The 26,613-nt window shown below is 39.8% G+C and overlaps 1 protein-coding gene across 10 annotated transcripts; it reads right to left on the reverse strand.

The window, feature by feature from the left end:
• Positions 1 to 432: 432 nt before the first annotated feature.
• On the reverse strand, positions 433 to 25,475 carry sorbs3 (sorbin and SH3 domain containing 3). Of its 10 annotated transcripts, none has more exons than XM_058071220.1 (25): positions 25,394 to 25,475; positions 25,049 to 25,210; positions 24,556 to 24,662; positions 24,277 to 24,452; positions 22,782 to 22,857; positions 12,634 to 12,699; positions 11,557 to 11,733; positions 11,110 to 11,182; positions 10,874 to 10,983; positions 10,662 to 10,725; positions 10,283 to 10,321; positions 9,413 to 9,497; positions 8,666 to 8,774; positions 7,831 to 7,878; positions 7,599 to 7,709; positions 7,005 to 7,060; positions 6,131 to 6,198; positions 4,937 to 4,995; positions 4,820 to 4,866; positions 4,557 to 4,671; positions 4,357 to 4,482; positions 2,310 to 2,798; positions 2,109 to 2,194; positions 1,923 to 2,029; positions 434 to 1,510 (listed from the first exon to the last, which is right to left on the reverse strand). In XM_058071220.1, the coding sequence occupies exons 6-25, from the start codon at positions 12,643 to 12,645 to the stop codon at positions 1,449 to 1,451; spliced, it is 2,043 nt and encodes a 680-aa protein (XP_057927203.1). In that variant the 5' UTR covers positions 12,646 to 12,699; positions 22,782 to 22,857; positions 24,277 to 24,452; positions 24,556 to 24,662; positions 25,049 to 25,210; positions 25,394 to 25,475; the 3' UTR covers positions 434 to 1,448. The 10 variants fall into 10 exon arrangements, with proteins under 10 accessions (XP_057927213.1, XP_057927203.1, XP_057927207.1 ...); XM_058071224.1 differs by lacking the exon at positions 25,394 to 25,475 and adding an exon at positions 22,652 to 22,722 and having other exon boundaries at positions 22,834 to 22,857; XM_058071223.1 differs by lacking the exon at positions 25,394 to 25,475 and adding an exon at positions 22,598 to 22,722 and having other exon boundaries at positions 22,834 to 22,857.
• Between the last annotated feature and the right edge of the window lie 1,138 nt (positions 25,476 to 26,613).

Raw genomic sequence — 26,613 nt, forward strand, 5'->3', positions numbered from 1 at the left:
AGAAGCACTTCCGGCTGGTGACTCATCTAATTGGCTCTTTGTGTTCACGTGACCAAAAGGCGCGGTTCGTTTGCGCAAACAAAAGCGTTTCACTGACGCACATCTCAAAAGAGGACGCTGAATCATCCTGACATGATTATTTCAGTGACTATATTGTGGAAACATTCTTAATACTTCTCTATAACTCCCTAAGCTTAAATCGTCTTATAAAGTTGCAGTCAAAGGTGGACCTGTTCTCATTTCCACCAATGTCCAGTGGAAGTGGTGGCTGAATCCAAATGTTGATATTATCTTTTCTCATTCTTGTTTGGAGCTTTTCTCCAAACAAGAAACTTAATCTTGCAAGATCTTGTTTCAATTCTGTTGATCATTTTGAGTGCCTGTGCATACTTAACATAGAGAATAACACTGGATTCTTTCTACAATACTGCAATGTTTAATTAACAGTTTAAAAAACACATACCATACATGCTGTAAAATCCAATATTTCATAGGCACATATATTAAAGTTTGCAATTTTGACAAAAGGTTACACTGTACAATCACCTGTGGAGAACATGATTTACACAACAATCTTTGTTATATAAAATAGAAGTTTCATTTCAAAGGTTTATACTAAGCTTAGCGAAGCTTACACTCAGAATGATGATTTTTGCAAAAAGAAAGTAATAAAGTTTTTAGGACAAGACAAGAATAAAATAGGTATATCCTTAAGGAGGGCCATTCAGTCCCGGAACTGTGGAGGCTTTGTCTACTTAACAGATGTTTAATTTATTATAAAATTATTATTATTTGATGAGAGAAACTTATGTCAGCACAAAAAACATGTTTTGTCTTTTTTATTTTTTCACAGCATGTAGAGTAAAATGGTGAGACAATATGTATGGTTATGGTCGGACAATGACGTTAGACATTTAACAAAGAATAGCAAGAAACCAGTGTCTGAATAACTTTGTAGAAAGATAGAAACCTATAATGGTAGATGTAATATCTATGGAGTGTCATGTAGTTTCTTCAAATGTCTTCAAAGCTCTGAAAGATAATCTGAGACACACATTTTATGGAAATGTTAATCAATTGAGTCAGCAAATTATTTCAAATTCACAACTCAGTGGTTTGTGTTGTCACAGTGCTGGCTGAACGCTGAATACAGGACATATGAACAGTCCTAAACTCTGGAAAAATATCAATTTGGCGTAGGTGCATAGAGCAATAAGATGTTTTTGTAGTCAAAACAGAGTCTTCAGCATCCAGTCTTTCTTATGATAATGGTGCGTGAGTGTGGAAACACCAATAAGCCAGTGCAACACACACATGCACTCATGCAGGAAGGTGAGGACATCTCTTAGTAGTGATCATGCATGTATGACTTAGGTGTGCAACAACAAATATTCCCTCTAGTTGTTGAGTGCTTGTGGATGTCCAGGTGAATGTGGTCAAACAAGAAGTCAAACCGGTGACACATAATTCCCAGGAAAAGTCCCAAAAGCATGAGTCCTTTTTGACGTACCTGTTGAATAAGGACGAGGTGTATTACACAACGGAAGAACAAAATACCATGTACTTCCTTAAACTACACTGTGCCATTGAATGAAGCAAAACCTGAAATGTTTTACATTGTCTTCTATAGGGGGAACTGACACTACTCCAATGTTTCATGCTTCTCAATGTTTTATGGGCTTCCTGACTGAGACTGACCTGGATAAGCAGGATATGAGGAAAAAAATGGATGGAAGATTCAACCTCCATTACTTTAATAAAGGCCCTGAATACATTCTGATTAATAATTCACACCATTATAAAAAAAACTAATTAAAAGAGCATCAATATGTTGTGCATTATTTCTGATTTCTTCTTTGCCAACCATCTGTACTCTGTATTGTATTAGACATTTATGAATTATATGGAAATGTTTTGCTCACCTACAAACCAGCCATCATCACATTTCTCCATTACTTGTACAATGTCGCCTTCCTTGAGCTCCAACTCGTCTACATTCTGTGGTTTGTAGTTATACACAGCTTTATACCTGAAAGGAAAGATGTGGAAATTACAAAACACACCATAGCTACAAGACTTTGTGAAATTCAGCTAAAATGTAACATTACAGTTGTTGTTGCATCATTGTGGAATTATCAGTCTTTGGCACTTGTGAAGGTGGGAGCGAGTTGGCACGGGGATTGAATAGAGCACCCTAGAAAGAAGAATGAATATCTGCTGTCAGGCACCATGATAACAGAAATGAAAAGCATCCCTGTCAACAGGTGTGGGCATGCAGTAAGTTTGCACAGGAGGCAGCGACGGCAGACCTGTGATGGATCATTGTATCTGGAAGTAGTCACTGTGGGCTGTCCTGTGCCGTGTGCAGATGCTGGTGACTGAGCAGAAGGTGACACAGCGTGGTTGGCAGGTGAGGAAGGTTTGGAGGAACCGGGAGACCATTGATTGGCTGTTTCTTTAGGTAGGGCTAGAGAGTGTGACTGTAAAGCAACACCGGAAGGTAGAGGTGAAGAAGACTTCACGGGGGAGTGATCTGGTCTGGGGCTGATGCATGTGGGGCTGAAAGGGGACAAAGGTGTCTGCAGACAAGGTGAGTGGAGTGGACGTCCTGGACTCTGCGGTCCAGGGGACATAGGAGACACTGGGCCTGTTGAGTAGTCATGCATGGAGCATTTGGTGCGAGGCATCTTGTTGACCTGAACATAGCTGGCAGGGAAGATGCCACTCCGGTTGGTCCCTGAGATCCTCCCCTCCAGCCACTTGTCATCAACACATCTGGTTATACTTATTACTTCTCCCTAAGGAACAGAATGAAGGAAACTTACTTATTGCATTTTCTGTAGTTAATTAGAATTAGCCAACAAATTCCTTATTATGTAACAGTGCACGGTAAATGTGTTTGTTTGTGTATGTCTGTGGGGGAGGGGCATTGTTATTAACTTTATAAATCCCCGCGTTGCATTTTATATGTATAAAAGGTGCTGTATAAATAAAGTGTAATCGACTGATTTATTTTGTTTTAGCAATACTGTACTTAATGCCTATATAGCACATTCATACCAGGGTCAAAAGTGTTGCTTTTTTCCTAATTGGACCCATTATAATTATGGAGGGGTTGTCCATTTATTTATTTGATGACATAACTCAACTGTAACAACAAAACCTCACGATTTGTGACTCTTAGATGACACATCTCGCTTAGCAGCCGTATCATGTACACATGTGATGGCGTACTCCTTGCAAGGGTGCACCCATTGTGTGTTGTCTAATGCAAGATTTGATATAAACAAAGGGCTCTATTTTCATAGACCAAACGCAGGCAGGCCCACTTTGCAATTTTTGTGAGAGGCACAGTCCTGTGCAGCGCGGTGCGGAGGTGCCTTCTTTTCTTCTTTCTTAGGTGAGCGTGGCAAAGAGGGAGGAGAGAAGGCGTGAGAGGGTTTAACACAGCCGATTTTAATCTTAAACAATCAAATGAACGCCTCTCATTGGACTCCCACTGGACTGGACATCAGGTTGAGGGCTGGACACACAGCTAACAACCAATGGTGGGAACAAAACAAAAAAAAGTGCTTGTAACATCTAACATTTCTGACTGTCCCCCCATATGTGCATGCCTAGAATCGACCCTGATAAAGATTAAAACCGAGAAATATGGGCAATCACAGATAAATCCTGAAGACTGCAAATTTCCCCACTGAGGGACGAATAAAGGCATATCTTAAGACACCGACTAACTTACATTTATTCAACGAGCGTCTCTCTTTTTCTCTTTGAATGACATTCATGACATGAGAAAAACCCATGAGAATACATACTTCGGTTATTTGTGGTTGGCTGAAAAATGTCAACTCATTAGTTACCTTCAGCTGCCATCAGATTGAGTTCCCATTATCAGTGACGTCTTTGATCTGACATTAGATGTGATAGGGCGATTAATACAAAAATGTGCATGTTGGTTCTGCTTGTTAGATTAAATAATGGTTGCTGTGATTGTTTATTGCATTGAAATGCACCTGACACTCACACACAACCTGCCAGTGAGGTTTTGGTGACGTGTGTGCACTGTGTACCTGTCAGCCAATTTACCACTACCCAGGGTGCGCTTTGCCTGTGCCAAGAACCAGGTTGGAGTTGTCAATCTTTTGTCACAAATGTGGACACCTCCCCCTGGTGCAATTATAGTACAGCCATCTCGGTGCAGCCCAGGCTACCGAATTACCAAATTTGATGGATTGGAATAATGGTGCGCTGGATGAAATTACCCATGTGCGGCGCCACACTCTGCCACCCTGGGCTGTGCCACGAAATTCGAGCCTGTATATTCTAAGTGTGTATGCATGAATGTATACTCACTTTCCGAAAAGGAAGTTCAACTGGAAGGTCGGCATTGAAATTATACAGTGCTACTGCTTCACCATAGTCTAGAACCTGTACACTGGGTGTTTTTATAGGCGTCGGCTTCTCAGATGGAGGCAGAATCTGTAACAGGAAAAGTGCACAATAATTATAACAAAGAAAGTAATAAGACTCTGGGATGTGATAAAAACGTTTACCTCCACATAGGTAGTGGGAAAGATGCCTGCTCTGCCATGATGTTCTCCTTCAAACCAGTTATCATCTATTTGTCTGTGGATGTAAACAATGTCGCCCCTATGTAGTGTGAGCTCCCTGTGTGAGAAATAAACACAACAAGTGGCAATCCCATGAGGTTACACAACCCATTTACTGAAGAAGTAGAAATCTAATACTGTCATTGTACGCAACTGTCTACCAGTTATGTGTGCAGCTATGAAATCAGATCACAGTGGTTTCTCACTTTTGTGACTGAGCCTGGAAATTGAATTTGGCCCGTGCCGCTTTCATCTGAAAACAAATGACAAAAGTATAGTATAGTCAAATGTAATAGGATAGGATAATAATGACAAAACCTTACCTTCTTTTCTTCTATCTTCGGTGAACGCTCCATTGTGTCATTAGCAGCAGGAAGTCGATCTACAATTGAGCAAAGTGATCATAAACTGGGATATGTACTTTTTTTATCCTTTATGTAAACAAGGTCAGATTGGCAAAAAGGCTTAAACCTGTCATTCCATGTAAAGAGAATGCTGCCCTACCCAAAGCTGAAATCAAACAAGTATTTTGGTCTCTCCTCTTCCTTTTATCTAGATGTCCTCCACACCCATACACCGTTCAGCAACTTTTTTTTAAAATAAAACTCCCTTAAAAACTGAAAAGTCTGAGTTACAGATAAAAGAGGCATCAAAAGTACATTATGGGCTCGCATATTAAATGACTAGGCGTTTTTTAGATATTCATTATGAGTGTACAGTCCTGTGGTGAGAGGCACAATTGTTTTTGACAGCAAACTGAAGGACAGGCATAAAAAAACTGAATTATTACCTCCGCCAAGCGCAGAGGTTATGATTTTGCCCGTGTTCATCTGTTTTTTTGTGTCCAAATAACTTGAAAAGTTCTAAATTATTTTTTATAACATTTTCAGGAATTGTCGGAAATTGGATATAGAAGAACTGATTAAATTTGGGGGGTTATTTGGATAACCGTCTGGATCCAGGATTTTTTTAATGGTAATGGTTTTATTTCATTTGAACATGCATCAGATTACAATTGAGTGCATCCCATAATCAGTTCACAGTTCCACATGTCCAAAAGGAGTAGGAAGAAGCAAAGCTTATTAAATCCTACCCATCCATCTGGTACTTTTACAATCAGTAACTGTTATATTTGTTCACTTCCTACTTTCCTAATATAATTTATTTTTTTTTTTACTCTAGTTTATTTATTTATTTTATTTATTTATTTGTCACATACCGAAGTACGAGGTGATATGACCAGACAATGACATAATGGGTACCATCGTAACTGTCAAAAAAGGATTATTTAACATTGCGAGATAGGACTTTTCAGAATTTGTGCAGATAATGCCACAAAAAAATGGTACATTGGAAAAAATACAGGCTAAGTTCCCAGCAAGGTCTACAAAATGCCAAAAACTGAGCCAAAAAAAATGTAAAGTCACAATACGGGAGGAACTATGGCTGTGAGTGCTTCCCTAGTTTACAGAACAATTTTTTTTTTTTGAGCTGCACAAAAGAAGAAAACTATTTACCAAATGTAGGAGTGAAGACTGATGTGGTGCCAACAGAGTGATGGATGGGTTGCTTTGACACTGGTGAACTGCAATAAAAAAAAGGTGAAAGTGGAAATAAAAGACATGAAATATTAATTAACAGCACTTTGTAGAGTACTTCCGTGTAAAGACATATTACTATGTTACATATGACTTATAATAATCATCAAAACATCAAGGGAAACAGAACAATGTCCAGTTTTCTGCTCACTGACTTTCTTAAACATTACATTTTTATCAATTTCAGTGATATGGAGCATCCTCATTTAATATTAGTCTTTTCAAGTGCACGTTTATAGGTGAAGTTTGAAGGAGAACGCATTACTAAACTGCTCTGCACAAACAAACTGCTTAGTGTTTGCAGCTTCAACCCATAGTTAAACATGTGTGTGTGACAGGACGCAGTAAAAACAGACCACTTTTTGTCACTCTATCTTGTAATTCCACACATCCTTAGCAACAGCTTCTTTAAATAATGCCCCTGAACTCACCAAGCCTAAAAAAGGCCAATCCCTGTGAACCCGACTCAACAAACTTAGCTGCAGCTTACAAGAATGTAATACATGCTGATTGTCTGATAAATCTGCTACTTTGGTTCACATGCAGAATCAATAAGAACAAATACATCCAATAAGCATTCAATTTATTCAACTAAATGTTTCAGCTTATGGAAAGTAAATCTGACAAAGACATTCATTATTCAAAAAGGTTGAAATGCATGAATATCTAACAGCAAAAACTCATCAGGTATTTACAGATACAGTATGTAGTACTTTCCATAAAAAGTTATTTGAGAGTCTGTCTAAAGAAATTATATTTTTAACTCACTAAGTCTCATAATGTGCTCACAGACCTGTAATTTGTAGTTCCTGTCTTTGCAGTAGTCACTGCGTCCCTGGTCCTGGTCTCCTGGAAGAAGAGTGAACTTTTATCAGATGCCTCCTCCACTGTCTCCAGCTTGTACAAATTCTCTCTCAACAATGCAGACAAGACAGTAGTGGTGCTGACCACGCCCAGAGGAGTTCCTCTCAGACATCCTCTCAGTCCTACGCTCATTGGTCAACAAACATGTCCACTCATGATCTGATCACTCTTGATTATATATTCAATATAGGTTCAGAAACAGGAAGTGTATCAACACATTGAATGGATCCTATCCAGAGAATCTGTGGCTATGGGTGCATTTGATTATGGCAGGCATGGTGGATGCATAAGGGTTTGGGGTGGGAGGGTTTGCAGGCAGATGATTGAACACGTGAATCAACATGCAAAACAGGCAGGTCATTCTGTAGCTGTCATCCAGGTCAAACAACACAGCAAACATATGAAAGGTAGCAAGCAGTGGCTCATAAAGTCTTGACTGGAAGGGTGGTTGTGCTCTGGGGATTGAAATGGATGCTCCAACTGAGAGAGTCAAGGGGATTGGGGTTCGGGGGGGGCTCAGTACCTCACCCCAGCCTCGACGCTGCTGTTTCTTCTGGGAAAGTCTCCTCTCCAAACCCTGGATATCCGAGTCCAACTCAGCCTCAAAGCGACTCAGCTCAGAGACCAGACTGGCCTGAGCCCGGGTGATAATGTCACAGTTGGAATGGCAAAATGAAAAGGCAAAAAACTCATCCAGTTTACTGGATTTTTAAATATTGAACAGTGAATGTAGAAAGGCCATCAAGATTGCTTACCTCAACAGAAGAAGGCTTCTCAGCCTGTTTTTGTGGAAACACGTGACTCTATAAAGACAGAAAAATAAAATTAAGCCAAAGGACAGATGAAGAGCAAACGCCGGCGACCGTCTTTAATATTTGGGTCTATGGTTTTCATCAAACTTATCTTTTCCCTGCTCTAATGGCATCATAAAAGTACAGAAAAAGTCAAACTTTAATAACAGTATCTGAACACAGGATTTTCCATCCCTTGGAATATTGAAATCTATTTATAGATTAGTTAATTTGATTCCTTAAAACAGTTGCCATCTGTTCTTAATTCAAAATATAAAAGGCTCAGTTGGCAAGAAGCAGAAACGTCCTTCCTCACTCCATTCACGCCCCCACACAGCCATCCACCCATAATGTCTCTGTGGAGCACCAGACACGATCTGCGCTCAGTTTGTAGTCTCTGGGTCACTCTTGGTTGTCAAGAGAAGTACAGAAGGACAGAAAGCATGCTGTTGTGCAACAGAGGTTAACACCATAATTCAGGTCACAAGACACCTTAGCTGCAGTGGAGGCGTGACGACAAAGATTCCTTTTGCTCATAATTGCACACATAAGGCTTTACATGTACCAAATTTGGAACATGTTGTTTCATAAGAAGAGACGACAATCTATGCAAAGATCATGTACATGAGACCAATCTGATTGTTAACAGTATGTTTTGAATAAAGGTCATAGATAAGCACAAGTTACTCATTAGAATGTTGTGAGAAATGTCACTCTGACCAACACAAATGAGTGTGAGAGTCAGGCAGACGGCGAAGTGATCACAGCACCTATTTTCCAACATGTCGGGATGTCTTACCTGCTTGAGGCTTAGAGACGAGACGTCGTTTCCAGGCTCAAAGTCGAATATGCTCTTAGGTTTACGTTGCAGATTCCCTGGGTCTGACAGCTCGCCGACATCCTGGCTCCTGAAACAAATGACCCCAGTGAACACACACACACACTCACAACATGGGCAGCTACTTAATCATTGCCTTATTGTAAGTGCTTGTAACAACAAATCCCAACTTGTCCGTCCCACATGTTCTCACCTACTACTCCTGGCATTCATTTGTGTGTGAATGTTAGGCAAGGCTGTCGCCAAGCTGAAATGCCGAATAAATGGAAGCAAATATGCACTATAGATGATTTTAACTGTTTAGAAATGATACCAGGACATGTGTTTAGGTAATGTCATGACAGCATTGCCACTGCTACATGATCTCACCTTTGCCCTTCTTGCAGATATATTGAACAACATTTCAGAACCAGTACATGTATGGTCACAGAATATTACAGTATATCGGAATGTTTTGATATAGAACAGCCATCACCAAATGGTGCACCTTGGTCCTGATCTGGACTCAATGATGGCCCTTTATGGACCATTTGGATTTAATGGAAGACCGCTGCTATAGAATATAGAATTTTACAATTTTACGGCCACAGTAACCAATTCACATGGACTCAACACAGTGATGGAAAATGTGGATGTGTGACCCAGGCGATGGACTGTCTCCTCTGTTAGCATATGCTCAGCTCAGTCTGACATTGGGAATCAGCTCACCAGTCTGGCAAAGCTCCATGCGGTGTCAGCCTGAAGAGGTGTTTGTCAGCTTCTTCATCCTCTGTGTTTTCAGAGCCCTGTAGGCCTGTGAATCAATATGATAGTTAGAATATGATTAAAAGGATAATCTTAATTGAGGTAGAAACTAGCAATGGTCGTAATAATAACTAATCCCCAGATTTTCACAGAGTGGCACATCCAGCCACATTGGTCCTGCTGCCTGAAAAATAGATTTTGAAGTTTTGAAGTGAGTTTTCTGCTCACTCTACAATCAACTATTAATTGATTATTAAGAATTCTGCTGACTGTGTGGAATTAATTGTTGATTAATCCCCTCTTGAAGCAGTTGCAGGCAACACGAGTGCACGTTTGTTGATTCATTCTGGACTAGTTTGTGGTCTCAAGCAGTGTTTCCCAAACTTTATTGATCCAAGGTACATATTTTACATTACAAAAATCCCATGGCACCTCATTAAACAAAAACTCTATCAATGGCAACAGATAGATACACAAGTTAATTGTGTACATTCTGCCATCTAGTGGAAGAACATTTAATTGTCACTATACAGTAATTCACTGACATAGAATGATGAATAAAATGAATAAAAGGTACATATATTTTGTAGTGAATAATAATAATAATAAAATAATAATGTGAAATGAGGTAATTTCCTGTGGCATACCTGACACCCTCTCAGGGAACAGTAATGTTCCCAGCAATAATCGTAATATGGAAATACACCATGACATCAGCTACGGAAAATTAAGCCACATGCCAGACCTCAAATATGGCACTGATTGAGTTCTAAACATTCAGAGATACATCCTATTTAAAAATGAGTAACTTTGTCAAAAGACAGAAACACTTACGTCTAGTGGTCCAGCTCTCCGAATCCTCCAGATCAGAGTCTGAAAAAGTATACCAAACAGTTCACAAGAAGACATGGCATTTTTCTGGCATACTGTTAGTACAATATTAATATTTCATTATAATATAACATTTAATTTCTTCAGTGTTGCTCCCACAAAACTCTACTGTCTATTTCAGAACTAGCAATGGTGACAAACTAGGCAGATTGGGTGATGCCATAGAAAACAATTACTATCTATTATCTTCAGGGCTAAAAAACATAGGTGATATCATATCTTGCAGCATTTGTAAAAACAAGTCTGCTGGATTATCTATGTTGCATTGAAGGGAATTCTGGCAGAGAAGACTGTCTGAGAGGAGGAGGCGGCACAATCATACCCTCTGGCTTTTTGTGAATTTGTCTGAACATGCTCTTGTACCAGTCCTTGGGCTTGTTTACACTCTGATATAAGAAAAAGAGGGGAGGTGGAGAAGGCAAACAGATATTTGAGTAATGCAATATTTAGAGCATGTTTATAAGCACTGACGCTCAATTCAAAAGGAACAAAACAAAAAAAAGAATAAGTTGATTTTTAAACTGTTAGTCTTACTGATCTGGAGGCAATGGGCATCCCTGTTTCATCAACTGGACCAATTCCTGAGAATTTGATGAGCCTTTCTTCCCTTGTGGGTGAAGCGTGGATCCCATTGGTGAGCCCCCCTGAGTGAGAACAATCACTATTTTAGTCATACAATCTTCTATGACACCTATAGCAAAATGACAGGATTGTTTTTTGGAAACTATATACATATTGGCAATGAAATGACAAAAAATAAAGTACATTACCATGCGATTGTGAGGGGCCATAGTATGATCCAAAACTTGGAGACATTTGACCACTTCCATTGACCTCTGACGCCTTCAAATATACATATACAAAATTATGTCATTGCAAATATACAAAATGTTTACACACTGCTAAATAATACGTACTGTACATGGACCACCACTCTAATGAGATCTAATTCAAGAGCTGTATTAAGAATTCCCCCTTTACAAATATAATAAACTTTGAAATGTTCTTTCAAATGTACACTCATTAAAGATAAACTTCTATCTGCAATTAATTGTGATTACAAAAAAAATGTATTTTTTTATTTTATTTTTGGAATTAGGAATATGCAGGGATCCAGTGTACTGTCTATTATGAGAACTAAAGACTGTGATGCACTATTTGTCCACATGGAGGTGCACATGTCCGGTTAGTATCAATTGTGACATTTCAGGGCATGCCTTGAACTCTCCAGATGCAACTCTTGCAGAGCGGAAGGGGCTCAGGGGAGGAGTAGGCAGCCCCGGAGAGATGACCACCTCTTGGGTCAGATCTGGAGATGTTAGGATGTGCTGACCAGATGGACCCACAGTCTCTGTGGAGAAGCCATTTGGACAGCAAGCCTCTTCAACACGACGCTATAAATAAGGGAAATGAGAAATATGCATGAAGAAAAACAATAAATGACCTTTGCTCCAGTCATGTCGTCCTGTTAACTGTGGATAAACACCCTCCATGGGATTGTCATGAGAACATGTTAACAGATCAACTGTTCCCCAGACAATAGCTAAAGAACACTGCCAGATGAAAAGGCCCCTAATTTATTTAAAGCAAGACCAGTGGGAGGCGGACTTCCACCCACTTCATCATCTCATCTCATTCCGCCACAAGTGCAGAAAGGCCTCATTGAAGGTGCAGAGTGGGGGCCCAAAAACAGGAGAGGACCATTATGAGCCCATTAACTCCCTATTCACCAGGCCGCCACTCATTCTCCAGCCAAGGGGTGGGGCTGAGGCCAGAAAGGGGTTGGGAAGAGGTCATTGATGTCAACCTCGGTCCACCGAGCTAGCTGTAGTTTTACTGTGTCCATGGTGATTTTTTACTGCCGACTAACGATGGCCAGTCTGACTTTTTAGATTGAAACATTTGAATCAGGTGCTTTGCTCTCCATGTGTGGTTGCCAGGGGTCATGGGAAAGCTCCATAGAAACACCATAACTATTATATTCACCGGGCGCAACATTGGGTACACACATGAGAGCCTGTATTGCCTTGTCCAATATAAAAATTACTTTTAATGAGGTACTTGTTGAAGAATATGCATGTAGTTTGCAGTGGTGTAGAACTACAAGGGATTGCAGTAATAATTTTGGGTACCGCTCTTCCTGTTATATCTCATTCAACTCGGTGTAATCTAATGAAGGGACCTATTTTTATTCCCGTTTTTGTCATGGACTGAATAATGTTTTTGTCATAATTGTTTCTAAAAGACACATTTAATTTTTTTTAAAAAAGGTAATGCAAGTAGAACCATTTTACCTGTGACTGCATGAGTTGTCTGATCTATCCTTGTGTGGCAGATGTCAGATTCCGCTCCCAAAATAACTGGAGGCAAACACAAAAAACATGTTCATTCAGTTAAGAATATACAATAGCTGTCACATGAGAGCATATGTACAGACTGAAGCGATGCTATCATCAGATTTATTTGAGGTGTGGTTCCTAGCACACAGTGACCACTGTGTTGATGCAAAATGGATGCATGAATTTTGTCCTTGAACAACATGCAAACACTAGGCTATCCTGAATTTTCAGCCTTTATGGGGTAATCATTGAAATACATGAATATTGAAATTTTTACTCTGAGACATTTATTGGAATAAACTTCAAGATCATTTTACTATTAACAATGTCCATCCATCCATCCATTCATCTGCTTGTCCTCATGGGTGAGGTGGAGCCTATCCCAGCTGACTTTGGCCAGGAGGCGGGGTACACCCTGGATTGGTCGCTAGCCAATCACAGGGCACATACAGATAAACAACCGTTCACATTCACAATCAATGACAATACACAAGCAAACACTGACCTCTCGGTGAGGTTGTCACACTGTGGAATGAAAAGCGGTTTATGCACAAAACACTTTCTACAATCACAGTGCCAACACAAGGCATGCAGAGTGCTTCCAGCTTCCCAGCATGCATTGTGGTACTTATTTTGTAAGACATTGCTAAAGTTACATGTTAACTTAGATAGTTTTTTTTCCATCCTTCTTTTCATCCACTAGTAGCGGTAGTTTCCCTGTGTATATGCATGCATTCAGAGAATGCATTTTCTTTCTTTAAAGTTTAATATGGCTGTCTATCATTCATATAATTTTTATATTGGGGGGAGGGGGGGACCCTGTATAAACAAACAAAAAAAATAAATAAATAAATAGGGCAAGTGGCCATATTTGTTCACTGGTGTTGTTGATGAACGTTTTCCTTGATGACACAAAATAAATGTATATAAATGTGTGTATGTGCGCATGTGTATATACAGTATATAAACACACACACACACACACACACATATTAGGGGTGTGGCAAGATCATGTGTCACAAGATGCATTGTTCTTATTAAAAAGTTGTTATTAAAAAGTTATTTATCCAGTCATATGTATTTATTCATTGTACCTTGCTTAAAATTAATGTTAAAATCTTGTCTCGTCCAATCTCACGCATTATCTTGTCTTGAGAGATTTCTCATAACACCCCTATTACACACACACACACACACACACACACACACACACAAGAATATTATAGATGCTTTACTTTCAAATTAGAGATGTACAGGAAATGACCACACAGGAACACTGTCCATTGGCTTTATATGCTCAACATGCCATCAAGAATATGATTTTATCCCTATTAGAATGGTTGATATTTTATTCCTATCAACCAGGACTGCAGTTGTCATGTATCATGCTTTACATCCATATAAACATGACAGTGTGCAATTACCCATTCCATCTAGTATTCCAAAGGAAAGTTAGCATCATCCATGGAAAATTCCACCCACTACAATGACTGTGAGTCACATCTCTTCCTAGCCATACGTCACCAAAACAAGCTGGACTCTCGTCTACAATGACTAAATAGCCTCTAACAACAGACCATTCAATGCTATGTTCTCCTGTTTTGGGATTAATTGGAGTATAACATCATCATACGTCTCCCCCATAATAAATGCCATTCGACACCCACGCTTGAAAGACGCAGCACAGTGCTGCTTCTGAATAGTGACATTTCTGTCAGACGGAGTCCAACGTTTTCAGTCTTTTTCCTTGAACTAAGGTCAACATCCAACAGAAAGAGTCTATAGAAGACAAAATCTGGGTTGTTAAGAGGACTTTAGGATATTTGACTGTTCCTGTGTAAGTTATGCAGCTTGGTAAGAAAGTCAAAGTGTTTGGGACAGGACTACTACTTTCTGAAATTTGCACTGATGAGTTTTCCACGTGGAATTTGCAGCTGAACATTTGTGGCTTTAAGGATTGTGGTCAACACTGTGGGGAAAAAAAGCAATGGACAGCAACCCAGTCCAGTGTTTTTCTTTCTAGACAACAATGTCACTCTATCAGCCTCATCATCTTTTAATAAACCGGGTTATATAACAGTGGGAACTGGGTGACGTTTTTATAACATTTCTGTCCAGTGATGAAAAAAAAATGTCCTTTCATTACCCAAAGCAATCACAGCCAACTCATTATCTGTCCAAGAGGAAACAATGCACACAAGACACTAAATAATTCCTTAAAAGATAAGTACTTTACAAGGTGTTTAACACACCGGTCCTCATTTAAACCAGCATCACGCTTGGTAAACTGCAGCTAAAGGGCATGAATAATTTACTGGCATATGCAGCAAATAATGTCTGCACAAGGCTTGTTTAATTCAGAGCCTAGGACTGCTTTCGTTGACAAGTAGCAGATGTAACATACCTTTAAAAGATACACAAAATTCAGAACAATTTTTGTGTAGTGTAAGTCAAACTTGTCACAATGTCAATTGAAATGGATGACATAGTATGTTTACGTGTATAACAGTCAGTTTCAACAGGTGGATGGAGATCCAAAAGTGGTTCATGGCTCCATTCTGGGTGGGTCAAAGACAGCAGTAAAACATTACAGCCACAAATGTCCTCATTTATGGCAGTTAATTGATTCCACACCCGACCGCATTTTGTAGTTAGAGCATAGAAAATCTGTTAATGACTTTTTAAAATACAGGGGTTTTTTACCATTATTAGAGCCCTGTAGACATTAAATAAGACCCCATAGTCACCATACAGTCCTATTAAATGCAACAATGCTGCCGGGACTCAAGTCAGCCGCAAGCTAACCAATTAGCCTCAAATTTATTTGTTCTAAACCTAAGAAGCCAAAACTTTCACACAGTGGTAACACATTTTCCCCCACTCTATCATGTTGGCCATACCATGGCTAACTTCAACAATTCATGCATTCATGCATTTCATCGTTTTGTGTCATTACTGCCATTTAGTGATCAGAATACTACATATCACTTGTACTTGCACTTTTTGAGAATGCATTTACTTTCTTTAAAGTTTAATATGGCTGCATATCATTCATTTCAATGAGCCAAAAAACACATATCACATACATCACATATGACATACATATCACTTGTACTTGTATGTTTTGACTAATAACTGACCATAGTCTACCATGAAACAGAAGTCATTTATTAATGAATTAATTTCTGGAAAAAAGCAAAATAATAAGGGGCTGATAAATGAACCGCAAAAAAGGTGCCTGCATGTGTGTGTTACCTGGAGAGTAAAAAAAATGGGATGTTGACCCCGAACACAATATGAGCAGAGTGCAACATATTATCATTTTGTGACAAAATGGATTACATATTTGTAACAAAAAATAATCCCATAAAAATAAGATGTGGGCTACAAATGGTCACTGGGCCGCACTTTGGATACCCTTGAAATATGGTAACAGGAGAGAGGTTTAAAAAGGCAGCAAAAATATTTGTATTTCTATTGCATATTGTTGTTTGTATATGACCTCATGCTGGCACTTTTCCTTTCAGCCTTCTGCCCAAATACGGTTAATGTATATAATGGAGTATAAATAAGAACATGCAATTTGGCTTCAATGCTGAAAGTCCAAGTAGTAGAGTGATAAATAAGCTGATGTCATAACATCCGTGTTTCATTTCTCCGGGGATTAGCATCCAGCGCGGCATGCGTTTCCCTCTTGAGCATGAATCAATCCTTCCTAATAAGGAAAAAACACAGTCGATATCTTTAAAAAAAGACAGCCAAGTGTCTGGTTTTGCTGTGAATGTGCAGTGAATTCTTTTGTAATGACACGGTATCAAGAGCAGATGCAGGGGCTGTAGGATGTTAAGCCCCTGCACGGTGAAATGTTTATTATCACACCTGGATCCATTTTGGGGATGAAAAAAAAACAGAGCCATAAAAGGTCCAGGTGCCACAACTGAAGATAAAGTGAGACTCTTGAGATAGTACTGGCGAGCCAGACTTCCTGCTTTCTATCAGTACCTCGGTCAAATAGCATCTGTGGTGTTTTCTCAGGGTAAATGAGGACATGCAAGATGAGAAACTTGGAAAATGTTGCTTCTGTCTATATGAAACTGGCGCTTCAAGCAATGAGCCAGATGTTGGGAAGCTCTACAAAGGAAACCAAAGCATTCATCTGCAGAGATACATTCAAGTCATGCAATAGTGGATTTTTCTTTTTTTAAAATCACACATCTGCATTTTGACTCATAGGCAAAAAAGTCATCTCCTATTTAACAGATGTGGAACTGTACTATTATTAGAAGCTGACAACTACTCACCAGGTCAGTGGACTTTATCACGCCCGTGTGATTCCAGTGAATGTGTTATCACAGGCAGAAAATACATCACACTACTGATATTGTGAGCACATGTAAAGTGTCAATTTACTTTCACTGCAAACTGTTCTAGTGATCACTTGTGCCTTCCTTGAGAAGGATGGACCTGCAGTGACCTCCTCTAATTACACTCTCCTAACTTGTCAAGAAATCCTACTGAATGAGATGCATGCCACTCACAACCTCATGGTGCACTTATGAGGAAAAAAAACAGAGTGAATCATGTCAACGATAAATCATCCACACAACTAAATGAGGAGCTGAGCAGACACAATGACCCAATGCTTTCAATGAGACAAATAAAACTCACTCACTCTCCATTTCTGAGCACAAAGTTAATCATTGACTCCATCAGGTGGCACTACTGAACACACTCCGATGAATGCACGTCCTAGTCCATGCTGACCTAAACAAACAGTATGTTTGCTTAGGGTGGAAATACTACCTCTATATAGCATTGACTGACATATGCAAGGGAGAAGCAGCTCAAGAAAAATAAAGACTAAATGTTTTCAAAATTGCTGACTTCTCTTGACTTCTATTTAAAAAGACAAAATAAATATATTTTTAGTTCTTACAGTGTGAAGTACCGATGAGAATTATTTCCATATTTCTCTAACTCTCATCATCATACAAAAATCAAGTGAAGCCTTGGTAGAAATAAATGTGACTTATAAAAATGATGGCACGGCAAACACTGCCCATTGTGTTGCCAGTTTATAAACACATTCCAACTCCTGTTTCCTTTTAACTGAATTACTCTGTTGCAATAAGGCAGAAAGGTAAGACTATCAAACCATCAAAGCATGAAAATGCAACTGCAGCTGACCTTACATGGTTGTAAAACTGAAGCACTCCCACATTTGAAAGTGTTGAGATTATAATAATGAGCCGATTTGGGGACCAATCCAAACATATTAAGTGAGTCAGACTATAATTATGCGAGGTGTGCAAGGTCCTGCAGGATGGATCATAAACTATGTAGACCCTCTGCACATAGCTAACACACACATAGTCCATACAAGGACCTGCAGCTAGAAGTTTATGATATGTAGTTATTAGGGGATTCGCTCATTTATCAGGGGAGGATTTCACCTCCTTGTATGGTGCTTCTCCAGTGTGAGCAGCAGGAGTGTTGTGTGTTTCTTGTCAATGGAGAAAAGCTAAGAGGCTGTAAATAGGCACTAAATAGTTGTGTACTTTGTGTATTCAGGACAAACAGTCCCAGAACGCTGACCAGAAATTATTATAGGACAGATAACATTGAATAAACTATCCATCAGTGAATTTTCTATACCTCTTGCCATCACTAGGGTCGCGGCTTTGGTGGAGCCTATCCCAGCTGGCTTTGGGTAAACACTTTGGCATGTGGGAGAAAGCCAAATCCATGGTAGAACATGCAAACTCCACATAGAGATACCTAACAGATACAAACCCGGATCTCCTGCCTATGAAATGGTGGACTATACCCCTTATTGATCATACACAGTATCAAATTGCAGAGTGATTGTGCCCAACAGCCGTTGAGTAAATAATCAATACCATGGCAACTGACAACCGCTGTTATGTACATTAGTACACTACAAATGGCTACTTATTGGCAAAATTATCTTCATATTATGAGACAAACATGTCACGAGTTGAGATCTGTTGCTTTGCCCAAGGGTACACTGAACAATGCTCCACCCATTAAGTTTTAACCTGCATTCATTGACTTCAAAGTGTACTGAAGTACACACCTCTAATTCAATTAATTTATCAATTCGATGTTGGAACAGTTCTTGGTCCAGCTTGATGTGCCTCAAACTCCAAGCAAAATCCAGGCATGCTTATATGAGTATGGTGTGGAAGAACCTACGAGCCTTGACCTCAAGCCCATCACACACCCCATCACGCCCATCAGAACACAGAGATTGTGAACCTGTAGGAGCCCTCTCAGTGACCTCTAATCTCACAAATGTTCTTTTGATTCCATTGACCAGTGCTTCCCAATGTGGGGTACGTCAATTGTTATAGGGGGTACGTGGATAGAAATGAAAAACAATTGGCCCCTAATGTTCAAAATTACAAGTGCGCCTGAACGCCTCACAGTGCGAGGAGACCGCAGCAGGTAGGAGACAGAGTGGCATCATATCAACAAATAAGTAATTCTGAATGATTACTTTGTGCATTAAGAGTGTTTCATCTTGAATATTTCATTTATATCGGTGTTCCAATTGAGAAAACCTTGCACTATGAGTATGAGTGTGGATTCGAAATTGAGGCTTTATTGATGGTTGTATGTACTTTTGTATTTCAGATACTATAAGAAGGGAGTCGTGGTTATTTTAGCGTTAGGACATCATGGAAAGAGTCCAGTCAGATAATGGGCACTTCGTACTCAACACACAGGATCAAAACTTAGCAAACTGCTGTTAGTGCATCAGGTGTCAGGTGCATCACATAACTCCTGGGACACAAGTTGCCGCTGCATTCAGGGACACTGGTAAATCACAGCAAACACACCCACATATGCACCTGCAGCCCAAGTATGTTATATTTACAAAAGCAACCACCTGTTGCTCATACAACAATAAGACAATGTTACAAAATGTTCTACTTATGACAGACATCAATGTTAAACAAACCTTTGGACAGATACTGCTACATCATATATTAATTTGGTATGAAATGAATATGCAGACTTAAACCATAGCCATCCTGAGTGGACAAAAAAGTGAAGCTTAAAGTGCATACAAATTAAATGGATGGAAAGGGAAGGATGACAACATTAGCGTGTGGAGAGTGGAATAAAAGACATGGAGGATGATAACTTATCTATTTATCAGTGCTCATGTCCAATTTTATCACCATGCAAAATCCATATTTTTCACCCGGAATTAGTATAAAATGAATGAACCGGTAACATTTCACACGAATTAACATAATAAGGTTCATGTTTTTTAAGTGTGCAGGAGTAGGGGGTACATGGCTTCAGGTGACTGTAAAAAGTTTGGGAACACCTCCCTGTAGGTATAATGACGAGATGTCCCAATACTTTTTGTGATTTTCTGATAACACATGCCCTACACCTTGAGAAAAATATCACAAATCCTCACGGCTGTCATCTTGCATATTTAAAGCCGATGGCGGATTGTGCATATGCGGACCCATTATAACATTACAAAGGAAATCCAAGGGGGCTGTGGTAATCACTTTGACAGAGGCGGGGAGCCTCGGGAGTGACGCTTTAAAAACTGGAGCATGATGTGAAAATAGGCTGTCTTTGAGTTGCTTTTCCAATAACTAGCAGGCAGAGTTGTTTAAAAGTGGACTCCAACAGCATCCCAGTTGCTGTCATCCTGCAGACAGGTTTCCCAACACTAAAGAACTGTCATTCTCTTACAAGATGTGTTGCTCCTGAAGAAAAAAAGTGCACTCACCTCCAAAGTACTCACACCTCTGCAGACCTTCCCAGCTCTGTCGATCTAGTCAGACGTGTCACAACTCTAAAAGCTCTCTACCTCTCCCTCCCAGCCCTGGCCCTCCCTGCCTCTGCAGAAGACTTCCCAGATGACAACCATCACCATAGCAACCTATTTGGCCCTGCTAAAAGGCACCCTGCTCCCGGCTTGTCGGTCCGAGGGCACCTCACTCTGTGAAGAAGCCCTATTGTTGAAAGAAGGTGCTGTTTTACGGCCTGAGGGTTAACCAAAGGGGAATGAAAATAGTTCATCACCGCCACCTCCCAGAGAGTCATTCCATGACACCCCCACTTAACTTTATCTGTCCCATGACTCCCTTTCCTTATATGTGTGTGTTAAAGTGCGTGAGTAAAAGCAAGAGGAGGGGACTTCTTTCTGTTCTACTGACTCATTACTTAGCAGCACATCAGCCACTCTCGATAGGGAGAAGTCTCCCACGACCTCACACAAACATGCTGTTAAATAAATAAAGACTGAATGATAGTTTGTCCTACTCGTGGCAAATTATACAAGTGGCATGTTTACACATTCCAAATTCCTTATCTGAACGTACATGGTAAAATGCTTGCCCAATCAAAACTAGGATTTCCAGTTCACCCACACACACAAGCCAACAAAGTGTGTTAAACTTGAAAATGAAAAATGCTGGCAGGTTTGCGTGAGTCCTATGTGCTAGTTCTTAGCTTCACACGTCAGCCGAGTGAGCGTGTTGCCTGCCACACACAAACTGTCTTCGTTCTTCTCCTTCTCAGGTTCGCGTTAATCTCTGGAGCAATAAACTAAAGACTTCCAGGAGACTTCTGTTAGGAGAAACATTGTCTGTGTATTATATTTGCTTCCAAGTTAAAAGTGAAGGGCTCAGCTCTTTTTAATAATTCAGCGGTCTGGCTTAGTTGCGCTCTTTGAGGCAGATATCATTTACTGAGCCTTCCCTCTTCATGGCCAAATATTGGAAGCATTCATCCTCAACAACCATGGTATTGCAGAGTTCAAGCCCCCCTAATAACATATGCCAACATGAACAGACTTTCTCCCCACTGTGAGCATATCTAACACTCTGTCACTCCGTGGCTAAATGAGGTAATCATGCAAAAGGTGATTGACACATTGGCCCCAGATGCCACAACACATTCTTGTCCATGGCAAATCCCTTTTTTCCCCTTCCTTTAATGTGTACTACTTCCTACATATGTACATGTTCCTTGAGAGCTCTCAAGTTGACCTCCAGCCTCTTGTCTCACATAAATGTCTCACAAGCTTAGGAGAAAGTATTAGAGTATGAACCAGAATCATCAGCGATCCCTAATCAAAACAATTAGCCTCCGTGAAGTACCAATCATTGCATGAGCACATTCACAGGCCACAATATTATGCAACAGCTGCACAAACATTCTTCTTTAACAAATATAATAATGCTCACTTTTGATTGACTGTCAGAAAGGTATCAATATAACAATATGTTTATTAACGTGTTTATTATTTCCAATCCAATCCAGCTTTATTTGTAAAACACTTTAAAAAAGGACCAAAATGCTGTACGAAAAACCTAAACGCAATAAAGTATATACAAAACATCCACACATTTTCTATACCACTTATCCTCTGACTTCGGGTGAGAGGCGGGGTACACCCTGGACTGGTCGCCAGCCAATCACAGGGCACATATAGACAAACAACCATTCACACTCACATTCATACCTATGGACAATTTGGAGTCGCCAATTAACCTAGCATGTTTTTGGAATGTGAAAACTGCAAATTGAAGACAGCTGGGATAGGCTCCAGCATGCCCGCAACCCTAAGGAGGATAAGCAGCATGGAAAATGGATGGATGGATGGGCAGCCAGTGGAGTGAAGCTAAAATGGGGGAAATGTGTTTGCAGCAGTGTTTTGCAGCAAACGAAGACACGCAATAGAGTGTCCTCAGCAGGTTGCGACAAAGAAGAGAATGTATTGCATGATTCATGGCTCACACACTTGGTCACACATTCAGCTCCTTGTTGGAGAATAGCAAGTTGTGCAAGTTCTGAAACATTGAATGGTTGGACATGTGCATTTAAAAGTTTAGATCAAATTATTCGGTCAAATTATGTTCACCTGTCAAGGTTATACAAGTAATCCCTCCTTTATCGTTGTGAATCGGTTGCATACCAAACAGTCCAGTGTGCATCCTGCCATTTGCCAGAAGTCAGCTGGGACAGGCTCCAGCATACCCATGCAACCTTAGTGAGGACAAGCGGCATAGAAAATGGATGGATGGATAAAGAAACATGTACAGTACCTCAAAAATCAACCATCACAGAGAGAGCCACCAAGACAAGTCAGTCATGTACCTGATGAGACATCCACTAAGGTTCCTGGTAAAAAAACAAACAAAAAAAACAAGTATTTAAACATGTTTAAATACTTTGTGAGAAGTCCACTGTTATTCAAACCACAAAAATACTGTAGCTTCTTGTGTCCGTATCTTTATCCAAATCACCGAATATCATTTTTTAGGTTGGGTGCTGAAAAATCTTTAACCAGATCCTCACCATTCTGTGTAAATGGTGCCATCCCAACACAAAGGTTATTGTACTTTGCATAGTCATAAAAAACATCTCGCCTTTGCATTTTCCTGCTTATAACATCAACACTATGACCTGGAATTTAATCTTGATTTTGCAGGTTGTGCAGAACCCTGAACAGTGCTGAGGGACAGAAAGGAACTACAAAGAATGAGAGAAAAAGAGAATGTGACTCTCCCTTTCCACTCCTCCCATCATCCTTTTATACCTCTGTACCTTCCCAACTAAGCAAATCCCATTCAGGTGTGCTCATGGGGTGCAGGAGGAGGAGGAGCACAACTTGCTTTGAAATGGCACCTGCTGTTTGTTTCTAATATTTTGGTTGAAAGTATATTTTTTATATAACTATATAATAATAAATTTAAAAAAAAATTAAAATTTTAAAAACTATATATTTTTTACATCAATGCAAACTAGAGCCATAATAATAAACAGCTAAAAACTTTGGACTCCAGTGGATGGGCCCAGTACACAATGTATGTAAAGTCCATAACAATGTTCATTATCCTCTTCTAGCAGATATCTACGCTGAAAAACATTACATTTAAGAGGGGAAATTAGGCTCTTTCAGAGTTGGATCACTAACAGGTTTTATGCTGCAAAGTCTGATCAATTTCGTCTCATTGAAAGCCTGCACAGATCAGAGCAGGTGATTACACCTGATTACACCACCATTCTCTGCTCATAAGTCACAAGATGACATCACCTGAGAGTCCACAGGTACAGTGATTATGGCAACAGCTACCAAAGGTTAGAAATGACTGCATACAGGTTGTGATCTGAGGTAGCACTGCAGGAATGTACTGTAAGTAAGAGTGCAACCATCCATTGGTTTTCTATACCGCTGGTCCTGAGTACAAACTCATTCATGCTGACCCACAACTGTCTTTATAAAGGCTCAGGAGGAAGCTGGGCCAAAAAGATCTCCATTAAGGCATGACATTGAATGCAGTAAAGGCTTTCTCACAAAGCCCTGACGATTAACATCAGAAACTTCCTCATATGAATCATTCACTTGTTCAATTGTTCAACTCTTAACTGTGTTTGAGTAAAAGTGGTAAAACTGTCTAATAAAAGAGAGTGCGGTGATAATGAGACCCACCCTTATAAATTATCCATGGATTTGTTTCCCTATCCGACAACAAGAAACATAACAATGTCATCCTTTGGACTTTCTGTCTCTTGTGACTCCAGTTGTGTAGTACTTACAGAGGGGTGCAGGCTGAGCGTCTCCTCAGTGCAGAAGTGACAAGGAAGTGAATGGAAGAAGAGCAGGAAGGAGGGGAAGCACTGCTGCCTTTCTCTCTCTCTCTCTCTCTCTCTCTTGTTCTCTTTCTCCAACCAACAGCGTGTCTTTATCTGATGTTGAAGCCTCCAGCGTGGCTCTGAAAGTTGGAGCAGGCGGGCATATGTGTGTGTGTACAGCCTATGCTAGTATGTGTGTGAGTGAGCACACACTTTAGAGCTCATCAGGGAGACGGCACTCACTAATAGTTTCCATCCACAGCTGGAAGTAATAAGAGCTTCCCATTCAGGCCATTCAAGCTCTGGTGCCGCCTTTTCATGCCAGACAAGATGAGGTTGCTTTCTGTGAACTGAGTGACATGTCATGTAATTGCATGGTTGACTAAATATGATGAAACTTCCAGTATGACAGGGGTGTCCAAACTTTTTCCACCATGGGCCGCATAAAGAAATATTAATGGATGAAAGAGAACACTTTTATATACTGTATTTTGTGCAGAAAACTGATTCAATGTAAGTCAATACTGTATGCTAAACTATCTAAACCAAATATTCCAAAGTAAATTAATATCATAATAATATCTAATAATAATTATTATTTTTTTTTACTTTTAGAATACACCAAGGGCCGATAAACAACAATCCGTGGAAGGAAAATGACCCACAGCCCGTACTTTGGGCACCTCTGCTCTATGAGATCCATTTAGCAAATTTCAACTTGTCATAGCTTTCTCACCTGCAGTATGAGAACATCTGTCTCTGTATTTTGGAGGGCGGCTTCCTGAGGTGAACACCCAACTGCAAACATCACATGCGTGCACATGTTAAAGCCTACACACAAACGCTGGAGGGCCTCAGGGAGGTGTCAGTGTTTCCATGCGGTGTTCCAGGAGTGTATCTGCAGCAAATGCAAGAGTGAAGAAGGTCTTACAGCTTTTCTTTACTGTCTTCATAGTGTAATCAAAGCAGATCATCTGAACTTTTCAAATTACACACACATATAAAGCTTCTGTGTAAAATCAATGAGACATTCATTGTCTTAACCCTGCTCACATGTCTCTATATTGGCTTCTAAACTCACTGAAGCTTGGATGCCGAGAGCAGCAGCTTCTCTGAGTTCTCTCTGCCTTCAAAGATAAATTTTAACAGCTTTCTAACAGGGATCACAGGCATCTAATTTTTTGTGCAGTTCTATTTTACCGCCATGGGGTGTCGCCAAAACCCTAAATACCTTTTCGTAATAACAACATAATATAGCTGCACAAAACAATTGTTAGTGTGGCACAAAAACTATTTCATTTGTATCATCTTTACATTTACAACAGTCAGTGTAGAAGAAGAAGCAACAAGCATATGATTATGTCCCCCTAAGGGCGATTTCCTCAGGGGACCCTACTTTGTCAGTCTATGCTGAAGAGATTCCTAACCCCTGGATGAGGGGTGTCCAAACTTTTTCCAGCAAGGGCCACAGTGAAGAATGAATGGGTGAAACCACCTGTTGTTTGAATATTTTCCCGTATTCGCCCTTCCCCCGGATACCTCAGTTTTGTTAGCATGCCACACTTCAGTATGTATACAGTCCTGCGCACAGAGTTTATAAGGGTGCGATTTTTTCCGGTGTAGTGCTGTCCCAAATCCATTATTGTCATACGCACATACCGGAAATGACGATAAATTATTATCCCCTTCTTCTTCAACTATACACCATTGACACGTATCTCCTTTTAACTTTGAATTGCAACAACTCGAGTTAGTCCCTCCTTTCTGGTGTGTAGCCACAATAGCAGTGAATGAGGGTGTTTTTGAGAAAGTGGCTGGGTCCATAGCCGCACAATCACCGCAATGGCACTGGCGAGCTGCCAAAAAGTAATCCACTTCCGTAGTTTATGCCCTGAGCGGGTTTGGTCGCCATGGTGGTGAGCAGAATGGAGAAGAATTCAGAAACAACATTGTAAACATGTCCCCGGCACGCTGCTTAGACATTTATTGCTCTTATGGACGGTCCAAAAGACCACATATATATATATATATATATATATATCAATTATATATCAATTATATATATATCAATTGTCTATACATACATATATATATATATATATATATATATATATATATATATATATATATATATATATATATATATATATATATATATATATATATATATATATATGTATGTATAGACAATTGATAGCAGGAAAACAGACAAACCGTCTGATAGAGGTGTATTACGTATGACTGTTTTGATAATCTATGCCACACTGGCTTCTAGTGGTCATTCATGGAAGTGCAGCCAAG

This window comes from Doryrhamphus excisus, chromosome 4, assembly GCF_030265055.1.
Source record: "Doryrhamphus excisus isolate RoL2022-K1 chromosome 4, RoL_Dexc_1.0, whole genome shotgun sequence".
Taxonomy (NCBI): domain Eukaryota; kingdom Metazoa; phylum Chordata; class Actinopteri; order Syngnathiformes; family Syngnathidae; genus Doryrhamphus; species Doryrhamphus excisus.

Excerpts from the sequence above, each read along its gene's own strand:
- sorbs3 (XM_058071220.1), bottom strand. Across the intron at positions 11,183-11,556 it reads TTGCATCTGGAGAGTTCAAG|GCGTCAGAGGTCAATGGAAG; the intron begins GCATGCCCTGAA and ends GTATATTTGAAG. Across the intron at positions 6,199-7,004 it reads ACAGGAACTACAAATTACAG|TTCACCAGTGTCAAAGCAAC; the intron begins GTCTGTGAGCAC and ends TTTTTATTGCAG.